This window comes from Drosophila virilis, chromosome 5 (assembly GCF_030788295.1).
Source record: "Drosophila virilis strain 15010-1051.87 chromosome 5, Dvir_AGI_RSII-ME, whole genome shotgun sequence".
Taxonomy (NCBI): Eukaryota; Metazoa; Arthropoda; class Insecta; order Diptera; family Drosophilidae; genus Drosophila; species Drosophila virilis.
In genome coordinates this window covers 3,066,884-3,081,539 of record NC_091547.1, presented here as the reverse complement: position 1 = coordinate 3,081,539, position 14,656 = coordinate 3,066,884, and the positions used below count along the sequence as shown (strand labels likewise).

General features: G+C 40.8%; 1 protein-coding gene across 1 annotated transcript in view; it reads right to left on the bottom strand.

Annotated features, from left to right (window-relative positions):
• Positions 1-10,526, bottom strand: part of dve (SATB1_N and homeodomain domain-containing protein dve) — a 60,108-nt gene extending 49,582 nt beyond the window's left edge. Inside the window, exon 1 of the mRNA XM_032436170.2 lies at positions 9,607-10,526. Coding sequence (XP_032292061.1) covers positions 9,607-9,675 — 69 coding nt within the window. The 5' untranslated portion in view covers positions 9,676-10,526. The remainder of the gene's footprint in view (positions 1-9,606) is intronic.
• Between the last annotated feature and the right edge of the window lie 4,130 nt (positions 10,527-14,656).

Here is a 14,656-nt window from a genome sequence, read left to right as displayed (position 1 = left end):
CTAATTTTGAATTAATCGATTTTTTGCAGATAACGCTAAGAAGCTATCGATGAAAAATAGAATTGGATAAAAGTCTTTTTTCTTGTTTATAAAAAGTAAATTATTTGTATAGAGTAATATTTAAGGATTATTCACGTTATTTATTTTCTATTGAAACGAACTTCTGTTGAAGTCGTAAAAGTTAAGTTTAAGAAATCGACAAAAATAATGTTTTTTTTTTCTGCTCTTTCTTACAATTATATTGTTATAAACCTCTGTTAACTGAACTATTTTCAGATGCACTTAATTTCAACATGTGACACCGCATACCCTTGAGCTTACTCATTATCCAACTCGCAACAATGTTTTTTTTTTTTTTTTGGTGGGGGGAGCAGCGCTACGAGAAGTGATTCGATAATTGTGTTTAATCAATCAAGCGCTGCTTGTGTTTGTTTTTATGTATGTCGAGAGTGGCTACACACCATATTAAGGCACTTCATTAAGATAAAATGTAATTTATCGAAATTCGATTTGATAAGTTTACCCGAAAAACCCAAAAAAAAAAAAATGAAAACCTAGGCCAAGCTGCCGCCAGGCAGCCCATAACCCAGACCCCACACCCGAGACACCCTACACTCCACACTCCACACTCCGCATCTCCACAGTCCGTACCCCTATTAAGCCCGCTGTCGTTCCGGTTATCTTTCTAGCGGCTGGTCAACATGCGCGTAATTCTCAGCGACGTCGATTAGATTAAGCCAAAGTGTTGTCAAGCGGAGCCGGAGAGGGGGGACGCTTATATCGTAATGTGAGCCCAAAAAGATATGGGCTTCAATCGGGCGATCGGTTGCTTGTCCGGCCCGTATGGCCAGTTGGAAAGGTCTTCGATAAAAACATACAATATATAATAAGATAATTGGAAGGCCGAACCTTTCATACCCTTGCAGTCATGTGGCTTAACGGTTGGTGAGACGAATAATAAACCTTGGTTAGGATATATTGATTAAGGAAAAAGATTTCTGGCCAAAAGCTCGTGATGTAAGGAGCATAACAGAATCAATAAAAGCAAAGTTTGTTGAAGATATCTTTTAAAAATGAAAAATGCTATATGATATAGTGATCCGATCTGACGAAATACAGAAAAATTCTCTAGTGAATGTCGATGCTAATCAGCAATATATTTTTATATGCACACACATCAAAGGGTTGAAAATATCTATTATGGCCAAATTATGATAGGGTATAGGGTATTCAAAAAAAGAAACCAACTCAAATACTGTTGGCGGCAAAGGCAGGCCCCGTAGTTGAGTTGACATTGATTAGATTTGGATAAAAGGCGGCCCCATTATATAGATTAAACTTGACTAATTACCGATTTGCTGGTCAGGTTTTATCGTCCAACTGGCGATTATTGTGCGCTTTACGACTGTGATTAACACGCGACTTTATGACCAAAAAAAAAAATTATTTGATGAAAGTCTCGCCAAATGTTTAGCTATCGATTAGCACAGGTGGGCCAAGTGAGGGAGGGGAATAGGGGAATTTAACTAGAGAAAGCGTGTGGATTAGTTGGGAATTTGTATAGGTTTAATTACTGACAAGCTCCCAAGCAGTAGCACCCACTGGAAATATCTTCGCAGGTCTGGCAAATTCTAAATAATCCGCAGTAAAAATATTTTCCAGATGTCTCGAACAGAATGGAGCCCGTGCATCGTTTCCCCCTAAGGGCAACTTCCTGAGCGTCAACGTCGCAGTCGGCGTTAATGTGTGACTTTTTCTGTGTTTTTCAACGACATTAATTTTGTGTCGGATCTTAAGCCGGATTTAGTTAAGCAGCTCAGCGATCGCCGGCGAGCAGCACTGCGCATTAGGCGTTTCCACACACGCACACACGCACACTCATGCACACACAGTGCACAGCGCAAAAGATGCTCGTTCACATTTTGTTGGGGAAATATAATCTCTTTTGTAGCTGCTCGCATGATCAGCGCTTCATCAGCTCCAGCCTCAGGTTGGAGTTTGTTGGGTTTGGTCTCGGGCTTGGCTTTTGGGCTGGGCTTCACCTGTTTTTCACTCCAGTAGCGCCTTGAACTGGTAGCCAGCGCTGTGGTCATTCGTTTTATTGATATTAAGCAGCAGAGATTTACTTGCTATACCCTGTGCACATCAGCATTGGGTATACTGCTTTACTAGTAACATTTGTTGTTAATGATAAGTTTAATATATCTCCCTCTCTCCGCGTCTCGCCAAATAAACTGTTCCCCTTCTTCCACTCTCGTTCTATATAAAAATATGAGAGACTTAGAGGAAGATAAAATTTGAAGGGAGAGGGGGTAATATAATTGGAGAAGAAGATATAGCTATTTCCCCCTCTCTCCTTCCACACATCTTTGTCTCCTTCTCTAAATATATTTCCTATATTTCCATCTTTTTCTTTATCTTTAGCTCTCTTTCTCTTTTGTACCAACTTTCCTAGTTCTCTTTCTCTCCCTGTACCTTCTCTTCTCAACCCTATCTCCTTTTTCTCCTTCTCTCCGTCTCCCCTCTCTCACTCTGCATAGATCCCTCCCTTAACAAAACACTGGATATTTGCCTAGTCGAGCATTCGCTGAGTTCTCGCCTCTCACTTGCCGTTTGTTGTGTTGGCTCGTTATAATGTGTCGCACATTAGTTAGCAGTTAATACTTTAAATAAGACGAGGTTACCGACATTTTTCCATCATTGGCTGCTATTAACGAAAATATGCTGCTGAGACCGAGTCTGTCTCTGTGTCTGGCTCTGGCTGTGGCTCTGCGTATTAGTTTAAGCCGATTGTCGCTGTGACTTGTAGAAATCGTTTGTTGCCGGGCGGCTTATGATTTTCAACGGGACGTATTAGTAATATGCGCCGGCGACTTAGTCGAGCCCCTTTCGAAATTAACGAAATGAAATGTTATAAATCTTTTGAGAGAAACAAAACAAAAAATACACGACATATAAAAAATAATCATTGCGGCTTATGTAAGTTTGTTCAGATTTTTTTATCTTTGTCATGCCCACGAGACGGCAAAAATATCCCAGAAATGATTTGCTATATGAAAACATTTTCGGATTCTCGTTTCACTTGTTTCTCGGGTGGGGAGAAACATACTTTATGCCCGCCCAATAATCATATGCCAGCCCACTTGTCATAATTTTCAAACAAAAATTAAGTCAAATTTATGTCACAGTCTCGGATTTAGTATGCGCTCTAGTATATAAATAAACCCAATGTGCGAGGGGACTGTCTTCTCCTCGAAATATATTTGGAGACGCCAAATCCACTAATTAAGCGAGAGGTAGGTGACAATGTTTCGTGCGGGGGAGACAAATATATAATATAAATATTATTCATGTTTTTCGTTTCGTGTTTTCCCAATACTGAATTTTCCATACGCTGATTAAGCTGCTTAATAAATGTGTTTAAAAATACATAAAGGCAGAACTCTGACAGGTTTGGAGGGGCAAATTCTTCTTCTGTGTAAACCGAACTGAGCAATAAAATAAAATTAAATTATGGCCAATACAAATCCTGGGACGTTTGAGCTGGAAACGAGGTGTTACCTGACGGATTCAGTTCAAGCATCTGACTTTCCTTTTTTGATTTGAATCCAGTTATTAATTATGAATGACTGACAAAACCAACTGTCTTTCTAATTATAAAATACGTGAAATGATGAAAGTTAAATGCTGAATGCCTAATTAGAATACCAAATTTTCTGATAGCATCAACACACACTTTGAAGGTGTTTTATTTGCCTGCCCGCCCAGCTTTTCCGCTTAGTAGAAAAAAAGTTCTTAAGTAAAAATTAACAATAATCTTAAATTAGACTGTTAGTTAAGAAAATATAATAGATAGAAAAAAGAGTTGGAGTTCGAGTTCGTCATATTTCCTGGTTAATCTCTCCCATCTTGAGATATTTCTCTTACTCATATTCATTTCCCGAACACGTCATTTTTAGTTTATCGGAGAGTTTTACGGCTGGTTAAGCTACAAAGCCTGAACCGCACTTATCGCAATGTCTTACAAATCGTTTTATCAATGTGTCATTAGCTGCGAAACAAAAATGTTTTACGATAGCTGCAGCAGCACCAACAAAAAGAGCAGAAGAAAAAATCAACTACGAACTCGTTGGGGGCAGCGGTTGCAGCGGGAGGCAGGGGCAGCAGCAGGGGGCCTCAGCTAGGTACTACAAAAAAAGAAGAAGAAGAAAAAAACAAACAACAACAACAACAGAAAGTCACACACTCATTTTGTTGTGTGTTGATTATCACATTATCAGAGGGCGGCATTTTTCAAAAACGGAATAGAAAATCAAAAAACATGCCACGAAATTGATTTAAAGCCAGTTCATTTGAGCCGAAATCATTTGCCAAACTTCCAGACAACTTGACAAGTTGTAATTAACTTAAAGCGTTTCCCGATGTCGCTACAATTTTACGGCAAGTGTATAGAAAACTATACCCAGTACTTTTGCTAATGCGGGTATATTCATTTTTAGGGTGTTAAATGCTTAAGATTACAAAGTTTGAGGATCGAAGCCCTTGAATATTCGCTTTTGGCAGCTAACGATATTATTTTTCTTGTTTCTAATTTCTATTTTACGAAAAGTGTTAAGCAAACTATACCCTGCACATTTGCTCATGAGGGTATATTGATTAAACGAACTACATGCTGAAGATTACAAATATCGATCAACTGAGCGCGAAGTCAAGGGCTTGCATCTCCGTACACAATCGCTTTTAGCAGCTATCGATATTTTTCTTGCTTCTAATATTTATGCAATCATATTTATTATTAAACGAACCCAAGAACTGGTATATATATTAGTTTTGTCTTATTAATATTAGCTAGATTAACGTAATACGCAAATGGGCAGGGCCTGGCCCATTTTAAGCTTCAGATTCAAGTCCAATTCCGTATCCAGTTTCAGTTCCAGTTCCAGTTTCAGTTTCAGTTGGGGCGAGCAGCTTATGATAATAATGATTATAAATTATTATAATCCAATCGGCTTTGAATAATTAATAAATTTTTTAAATCGCATACGCAAACTCGACAGCGCATAATCGGAACGTAAAAAGGCGCTGAACTCAGAGCGCTGAGACGGGGGCTAGGGTCTGGGTATTATGGGGGAAAGCGAAGAATGAAATGCTAAAAATGTGTTACAATATAAAAGAAAAGCAAAAGCGGCTAAAAGATGCGGCTCTCTGTATGTCTGTCTGTGTGAAAGGAACACGCCTAAACCCTGATAAATGCGCCATGCAGCAGAAAGAGTTTAAAAAGGTGTTAGAGCCAGGCACACACACACACGCACACCTGTCGAAAAGAAAGCCAAGACTACAATAAAGAGTCAGAGTCAGAGGCAGAGGCGTGCCATTAAAAATACAATGGGGGGCGGCCCCCAAACTGAACAAGATGACAAACAGTTTGGACATTTATGAGCAGCATTTAATGGACATTTGACTACCGGAATTTAACGAAACAGTTCGAAACAGGGTCGGGGCGGGGGCAGGGACAGCGACAAGGGGTCGGGGGGAAGTCTATTGAATGATTCGAATGATTCGTTGCGCATTCGCTTATTGATTGCCGTCTGCGGAAATGATGCGCGCTAAGCAGGAAATGCTGCAGCAAGTGCTTCGTATAATTTGCTAGATCACATGCCTTTATGATTATTAATATTTATATTATTTTCTTTTAGCCAATCGGCGTCTAATCTGTGTGTAATTTATAATACAAAAGTCGCTTAGCTAACGTCCTATCAGCAGCTGATATAACCACAAGGCAGACACGCATGTCATTATCTGCTGTCTTTTTGGTTTTTTTTTACCACTTTTATACTCTATTAAAGGGTATCGCGTATTTGTAGTGCAATTTGTAACGCACCTTAAGCATAAATCAATTTTGATTACAGCTTTTGTGCGCAAACCTTTTCCTTTTCAGGATACTCAACTAAAATGATATTTAAAGCCGCATCGGACTGGACCGATATATTATAAAGCTTCCTTGTCAACAATCGAAAGAGTATTTAGACTTCGCCTTGCCGTGGTTAGACTCGTTTTTTCTTTTGTCTTTTCGATATCGTGCGGCAAATTATCACAACAATAATAAACTAAATGCTTTTTAATTAGTTGCAAAATCAAATGAAGCTATGAGACCCGATGTAATATGTTGGCACAGCCAAATAAATAATAATAATAACTATTTATAAAATGATTTGTTGCCGATTGTACTCCTCTTGGTTATTTATGAGCGCCCACAAGCTATAAGGTGTGGAGAGAAACTAAGTAGCGCCCATATCTCTGCGCAGACCCACATACCCAGAGCTTTATTATCTGCCCAACTTAGTCTTATCTTAATCCCATTCACGATTCACTAAGCGTATGCGTCCACATATAAAACTGTCAAAAAAAAAAAGAACACAACAAAAAAACTAAGAAAAAAAGCTGACAACATTCTTGTCGAGCTTTGTCTATAAAAATTTTGTCGAACTTGCGGTTTGATTTAGGCAAGAAGACAATGCCGATAAGTCGATTGTGTGTGTGTGCGCGTGTGTGTGCGTGTGTGTGTTGATATCGACGACACAAAATTCAGTTAATACTTTGATTTATTTAATATATAACACAATTTGTAGGGTTTTTCCATATATTTTTTTCATTTCTTAGTTGGGCCGCGTTCAAAAGACAAAAATCACTTGTAAATCCATCCAAATGGCATAAAATAGATGAAGCTGATTATGAACTGACTAAGGCGTCTATATAGCCATATGGCACACACACACTTACTCACAATTGAGGAATTTGTTGTGCGGCAGATAAATAATAATTACACTCACACGACATAATCAATTATGCCTGCTAATAAATGCCCCGGGACACATGTAGTCCATCAATATGTGACTTGCCTGTATGTGTGAGTGTGTGTGTGAGTGTATCTGTGCGTGTGTGTGTGTTATCCACAAATGTGCGTTGCACTAATCACGCCAGCATGTTCATAATCAATTTTATCGCACTTATTTGGATTAATTGCGATATCAATGACAGCTTGACGACGGGCGGGGACAAAGGGGGCGGGGCAACGGCGGGAGGGCGAAGACGTCAGCGCCGCAGTCATCAGACCCAGTTCCGATAAAAAACAAAAGTGAAGAGTGTTCTAGACGGGTGTGACAGGCTAGGAGATACCCTAAAAGTACCCTGCTCAAAATCGATATTTATCGACAGGATATCGAGGCAGATATGAAGATATCACAAGCAAATGAGATACTAATCTGGCGCTCATAAGAACTTGTCGAATTTCGAGAAATGCTTATAAGTCCATCGGTATTTATCAAAATTACAGAAATCGAAGATATCGAGGAGGATATGGCAATAGGTTTTGTCGATATTTATCGACAATACAGAAATCGAAGGTATCGAGGACTTCACATGACAAATTCTTGATCTTTAGCTTGTTTGCCAGCTAAGCGCATTCACAAAGGCAAAACGAATGACATGTCCAGAAAGTCTCGCTCCACAGCCTGGCCAGAATGGGCCCAGAGATGCCTCCTTCTGCCGGTTTCATTTGCATTTGCATTGGTCCTAAACAATTTCTCACTTTTGCCCATTTTCAATGATAAAACCGATGACGCGCTGCAAGCAAAAGTCAAACATTAACAGTTACAGTTACATGCTGTTATCGCCAGTTATCGTGCTCATATCTAAGTCGGGCGACTGTGTGTGTGGGGCGGTAGGTGGTGGGGGGGGGCGGAGGTGCGCCTTCGTCAACGCCTTATGCCCAAATTAGCAATAAGCAGCAAAAGTCGCCGACGCACCCAGCACAGAGGATTATCTTATCTGGCTGAGGTAAAAGCTTTGCAGCCCCCCGCATGGATATCAACACCTGAGAGGGGGGCGCGGGGCGTTGGGACAAGACGCATTACAAGAGGCAATTAGCCAAGAGGCCGCCGCATGGTTAAGCATACAGAAAAAAAAAGTGGAAAACAAACCAAACCAATATTTACACCAGCTGGAAAAGCAACGCTTATCGTGCTCCAATCTCCACTCGGAACTCGGTGAAGCGGCGCCGATAAGGATTATCTCTTAATCTGCATAAATAGCGAAAAATTCTCGCACATGGTGTTCTCTTTTAATTTTTTTTATTATTATCACAAATGAACCCGATTCAGTGCACAGCATTTATGTGTGTGTGGGTGTGTGCTTGTATGCCCTAACCAAAAGTTGGTCGACTTGCGGGCAGAAAAAGAGTTAATTGTGTTAGAGCAGCTAGAATCTTTTCTAATTAGAAAATAGAAAACTATCTATGTGAAAATTATTTCCTAATCTCATTTTTGTATAGTTCTTAACACTTGGAAGAGCACTTGCAGATCCCGCAGTTCCATTATATATCAGATCCAGCTTTAAGGTGCATTATAGAATTTAATTTTATGTATCAGCTCAGGATATATATATCCTCTTAAAGGAAACACTTGACATTTTGTATGGAGATATCATTTATAACCTTAGCTTAGCAAGTCGAAAAAGGTAATATAAATTTTTCATATCCCTCCTAACTCCTAAAATTGAATAAGAATAAAAACTAAAACGAGTTGACAAATTTTTAATTTTTTTTTGGATATGAGCTAGATAAATATATTTATATATATGATAAATACGCTTCCCTATTTTAAATAGAAATATAATTCTGTTTTTTTATGTAGAAATCCCCAAGATATTCGTGCTATCAAAGAATAGTTGCCAATGGCCTAAGCTCATCTAGTATTTAATGTTTCCCTAATTCCGATAGGGTATTCTAAGCTCGCTGCTTAACTGTTGGCATTTGCAGCGTTGTGTTTATTTGCACTGATTCACTTTGTTGTCGCAGAGACGGAAAAGTAAGCGGCCTTTTGAAGTTTAACGGTGACTAATGCACGTAGCACCCATTGAAATAGTTCACGGCTAAATCTGAGAATAAACCTACGCCCAGCTAAATCTGAAGCGTATGAAAATTGAAAACGAAAGAGGGAGAAAGGTAACAGGGGATAGAGCATGAATATAATAGATTTTCATGAGCTTGTAGAGGGTATTATAAGTTCATCATATTATGTGTGAGGCATACAAAAAATCATATCCGACCTTATAAAGGATATATATGCTTAACATATAAATAACAACAGACAAATAGATGTTGGCATATTCTAAAACTAACCTCATTACACTTGAGTCGGGTTTAAAAGCTTTATATATGTCGGAATAGGATATATCGTACTACTATATCATACAGTTACCATAGGAATAATCAGTCCAAAATGAAGTTAATTTATGAAGAACTTTCGTAAAATAAACCTTTCCATGAAATGCATTGACTGGTCTATTTGCCTTATATATGTCGCAATCAGATAAATCGGACCGCCATATTTTATATATAAATATAGCTAGCATAGGATCGCTCGAAATCAAGTTTAAAAACTTTGGTAAAATAAACCTAGCGATAAAAAGTTTTGACTACTTCGCCATTTAATTAAGGCAAAGACAAACTTTGAGCCTGGCTTTGAATAGTTCCGAGGACTAGCAAGATTTCAATAAGCCTGTTTATATAAATGTATACATATATGTGAACTTGGTTGTAGAACTCACCTGCTGTCCGGCATTGGCTGCCACCCAGGCCTCGGCGAAGGTTTCCATAGCGCTTTGAAAGTCCATCATGGAACGAGCTGGTGTTTAGCTTCAGGTGCGATTCTATCAATTTCAATTTGTGGCACTCGAAGTTCAACTATTTGTTAGTTTTTATATATGTATTTTGTGTGGGCGTGGCCGTTGATTTGGCATTAATTGGTCTTGGTTGGTTTGTGATGGAAACGTTGCATCAATTATTATAATTTCGCGATAAGGCTCTAAAGCACGCTTTGATTACGAGAGAGAGCCAACTTTATGGCCAAAGCAAATTAGACGCACACAAACGGGCAGCTGAACACACCTGAACACCTGAGAACTCACGACGCGGCGACGCGACTTGCAACGGCGGCAACTGCGTTTGGCGGAACGGATTCGTTGAGGCTGCCGCAGCGGCTGCTCTGGCTCTGGCTCTGGCTGTGGCTCTGGCTGTGGCTGTGGCACGGCTCAGCGCGACGCGACATCATTAGCACACGGGCGCGGATACGCCATAAAAAATGTGGGCGCTCTTAATATGGTGTGCGCGGTGGGCGTGGCAGCGTGTCAAAAGTCAAGCCAGCGAAGCGCACAAAGATCCTCGCAAGCACGGTTACGGCTCGAGCTGCCAATGAAGACTGACTGGCGCGCGGGGCAGATTCAACGATTCTTCGTTTCTCTAATGCTCTTTGTTATTGTTCTTGTGATAAGCGCAGCCTGTTGTGCTGTTTGTTTACTCGGTTTCGCTCTTTTTTATTTGGCTTGATGTAGCTCGAAATTGTGTCCAAATGTGACGTGTATCGAGTGCTCTGCTCTGGAACGGACGCGCGTCAAGACATCCTTTCACAGCACAAGTTGTCGCACAACTGACAAATTCTTTCGCATTCGCACTGCCCGACCCGAGCCCGAACCGCCCCCGACCCGGACCCGGACCCGGCCGGCATCGGGCCTGCAGCCGCGTGCCGCACGACGCGATGTTCTTCGCATTCGTCTCTGTTTCATTTGCTGCTGACGTTTGCATTTGTGTGCGTAACAATGCCTCTCACTCTCTCTTGCTCTCGGTCTCTCTCGCTCTGCCGCTCTCTCTCTCTTTCTCTCTCTGTCAGTTGTTCTCTTGTATTTCAAATAGTAGCAGAACTGCAAAATAGTATAAATTGTTCAGGATTATCAGAGTTATTCTAAAAATATTGGATTCTTATATTAATGCACATCAACTGAGAGACTTTGCTCGTGAAAAAGATTTCCTTGGAACTCAAGTACACTTTTTCTTAGAACTATAAAATTCGGTGAAAATTGTTAAGATTATTTGAAGAGTTTTTTGCAAAGATTCTACATGATTTGGATCAATTATTGCAAAGACAAAGACGGTGTTTGATCCCAACTAAAATAATCCCAGACAATTTGAACAGACATATGTATGTAACCCTTGCACATACATATGTAACATACATATGTAATCCTAGTAATAAGTTATTTTTTATATAATTGGTTGGTATTAATTTGAATTAGAACTAACTGATGCGATCTAGATTGTAAGAGAAAAATAGATCTGTCGCTTAAAATCATATTTTAGTGGAATACCTGTGAAGTATTATTGGATTTTGTTCCAAAGTACACACGCCAGAAACCCCAAAATATGTTATTATTAAGTTTTAAACTGTACATATTTAAACTTTCTAATAATAATATTAACATAATGAATAAACGCAAATAAAACCATGTTAAAAAATTAAAACATCTGTAAAATAAGAGTAAATTCTATTGAAATTCCATAAAACCAACCTTACCAAAAAAAGGTAGTAGAAATAGTAGTATTTTGCTCAGAGAGCGTAGGTCTTTGATTGTGTGTGTGCATGTGACCAAAACAAAACACGCACACAACGACACCAACGAGAGCGAGCGAAAGAGAGAGTGAACGCGAGAGAGCCACCGCACGCACACACACACACACACACACACGAACTGGGGTAAACCTGTTCCGGCGCAGAATTGCACTTGTCTCGCGACAGGCTCGCCAACATGCCCCACCCCAGCCCGCCTCCCACCCACATGAACGACTTCCCTTCGGCTGCGCGTTTTCTTTTACTTTTTGTGCGCTGTAGCGAAATTCAATGGATTTGCCGCAAATTCGGGTGGAATTATGCCACACACACACGCGCGCACTCTCGCACACACACACACACAGACACACAACTGAGCTATTGTTGAGAGTGGGCGTGGGCGTGAGCCACTCGTACAGCGACGGCTAAGCGGGCAGCGTGCGCGCGAGTGCGAGTGCGAGCGATGCGGGAATAGATTCGCGCGCCTGTGCCCGACCGGGATGAAAGAGTAAATCGGCAGCGCTTATTATTATTATGTCGTTATGTGGAGCCGAGGCCCAGAGGCAGAGGCAGAGGCGGGCGCAGTAGCAACACCCACTCCGCATTTAGCACCTCGACGAATGGAAATGGATGGCGGCGACAGTGCGCGCGCGTGTGTGTGTGTGTGTGTGTGTGTGTGTGTGTGTGTGTGTGTGTGAGTGTGAGTGAGTGTCCGTGTTCGTGCCTTTGACACGAAGTGACCACTTGGCGGAGACGCAGATAAGAGCGCAGATAATGCGCGCGCATTACATGTGATTAGGTGTTCGGCGAGCTGGGTTTAGCCAACCGCCGCGAAGGAAGCACGGGCCCCGAGTACATGGTACATAGCCAGCTGGCAGGATACATACGGTATATGGGTCGCTCTCCATTGGGTGGAGTTACCGCACGCAAAAGCAGTTATTGCATTATAATTACTCGCAGCTGCATCTAGTTTGCCAGCCCGAACGGGACTCTAATTAATTTATAAAATTCATATCATCTCATACTTAATAAAACATAATATACCAAATATTTACATATGTATATGTATAGACCGGCTCTCTAAACGTAGTCGTTTCAGGGGTGGGGGGAGTCGTAGAGTATTTTGCAATTGGCGGAGATTAACAGCCACAAAAAACTCGGCAAATTTTATCGTTATTCTTATCCGTCTTCCTGCAAAAAATGCCATGTGCGCTCTCCCTCTCTCACTCTCTCGTCGCTCACGTACACGTACACATACACACACACACACACACATAACCATGCACACAAACACACACGCACAAAACATACCCATGCACTCGCATATTGTCGGGCAGCTCTCGCTCTTTCCCTTTTGCTCTTGCACGAACGTGCCAGAGCGAGATAACCCATAAAAATTTTGAGCAAAAGCAAAGATGAGCAAAGCGTAAACGCAAACGAAAAACAGCAAAGCGTGCTGCAACAACAACAACAACAACAACAGCAGCAGCAACATCAGCAAAAATATCACAAAATAAACATAAAAAGCGCCGGCAAACCAGTTCGGATAGACTCCGCCCTCGGCGTACGCTGATTGGCTAAGCTTTGCCTTTGCCCAAGACTTCATCTTTTTTGTTTTCTGCGCTTTGCTCTGTATGTTGCTGTGGTTGTTGTTCTTCTTAGTTGTTTTTTTTTTTTTTTGTTTTTGTTGGCTGCGGTTTTATCGCCTCCAACGACAGCGACGTCGGCGTCTTGCCACTTAGTTAACAGCGTCGCAGCTGCCCCTCTCCCAGCCTAGACTCTTGGGATGGGCTTTACCAAATTTCGAGCCCCAAATCTTTGCTGTTCTTTGAATTTCGTAAATGTGCACATATTTACATATGAAAACGGAGCTCGTACGAATATAGCTTATTATGCACGAGTACTTCGGGCTTGTAAAAATTGGGGTTAAAAGTATGTTCCGTTTTTATGGTACCTAATGCAAATGGAGCTAAATGAATGTATATATTGTATATATCTATAATAAAATTCATATCTATGCCACAAAAAATAATCTTTTCCAACTTCCAGATTTCAGCAGAAATATATATAAATATATTTTATAAGAAACATATTAAAAACCATGTTAACTACAATATTTATTTTAATTAGCAAACAAATTTGTTTGAGTAATCTAAGAATTTAAATATATAAAATAAATATTTTATTTCTATTGTAATGCAAGACCCAAAAACAAAATATTCATAAATTCTTTGTTACAAAGAACATCCAAGCATGATTCAAATATTTTAAGAAATATCATCAATAATCTTAATTACAGACAATTTTCTTGAATGTAAATAAATCATTTAAAAATTGTAACATGCAAGCAGCAATTATTTCAATACGCCGAGGACCTCAGCTAGTTAAAAATAAATGTAAAAAAAAATGAAAATTGCGAAAGGACTTGACATGCTGTGAAGCCCGCCAAGGGAAAATCAATAATTTTATTAAAGTTCTTTGCTGCCGGCTGCTGTGCTTTTCTTTTTGATATGTTTTTTTTTTTTCGTGACAGCAAGGGACTTGTGCATTGGTGGGATGGGGAGGGGGGTAGAGGGCGCGACATAGAATGTAACGTGTGGAAATTTTCAACTTTAAGCGCGAGAGAACAAACATGGCAAATGGACCGCAGGCGAACCTGATGCCCTCCCTCTGTCCACTTGGGTGGGCCTCTCCACTTATTATTGTTATTACTCAATGTGCCACCATTCAGTCGCGTAAACGGTCGTTGCCGTCAGCCGCATCATCATCATGGGGCCCAGTCGAGGCACGTAAGGGTACACATAATGCCAACAGGACTCGACAACGTCATCATGATCATCATTGCCGTTGTCGCTGGCATAATGACAAAAGGACATTCATTAAGTTTTTGATTTCTGATTTTATTGTTGATTAAACCCCAACCCCATTGGACTGTAGCCCACTAGCCTAGCCGTGGGTAATGGTTATAATGCTGAAACCGACACCAGGCATCAGCAGGAGCAGCGGCAACTGTGGCATTGTCCTCTCTATCGTGCTGAGCACTTCCGGCGCAGAGCGTCAACTTGACATTTCCGTTTTTTCGGGCTGATGTCTCTGCCAGCCAGCCAGCCAGCACTTGAGGCAGCCAGCCACCCAGGCTGGAGTAGCCGAGTGTTGTTGCTGGCTTATCACCCGGCGTCGTCCTGCCAGGGCGCACACACACACACACACATATATAT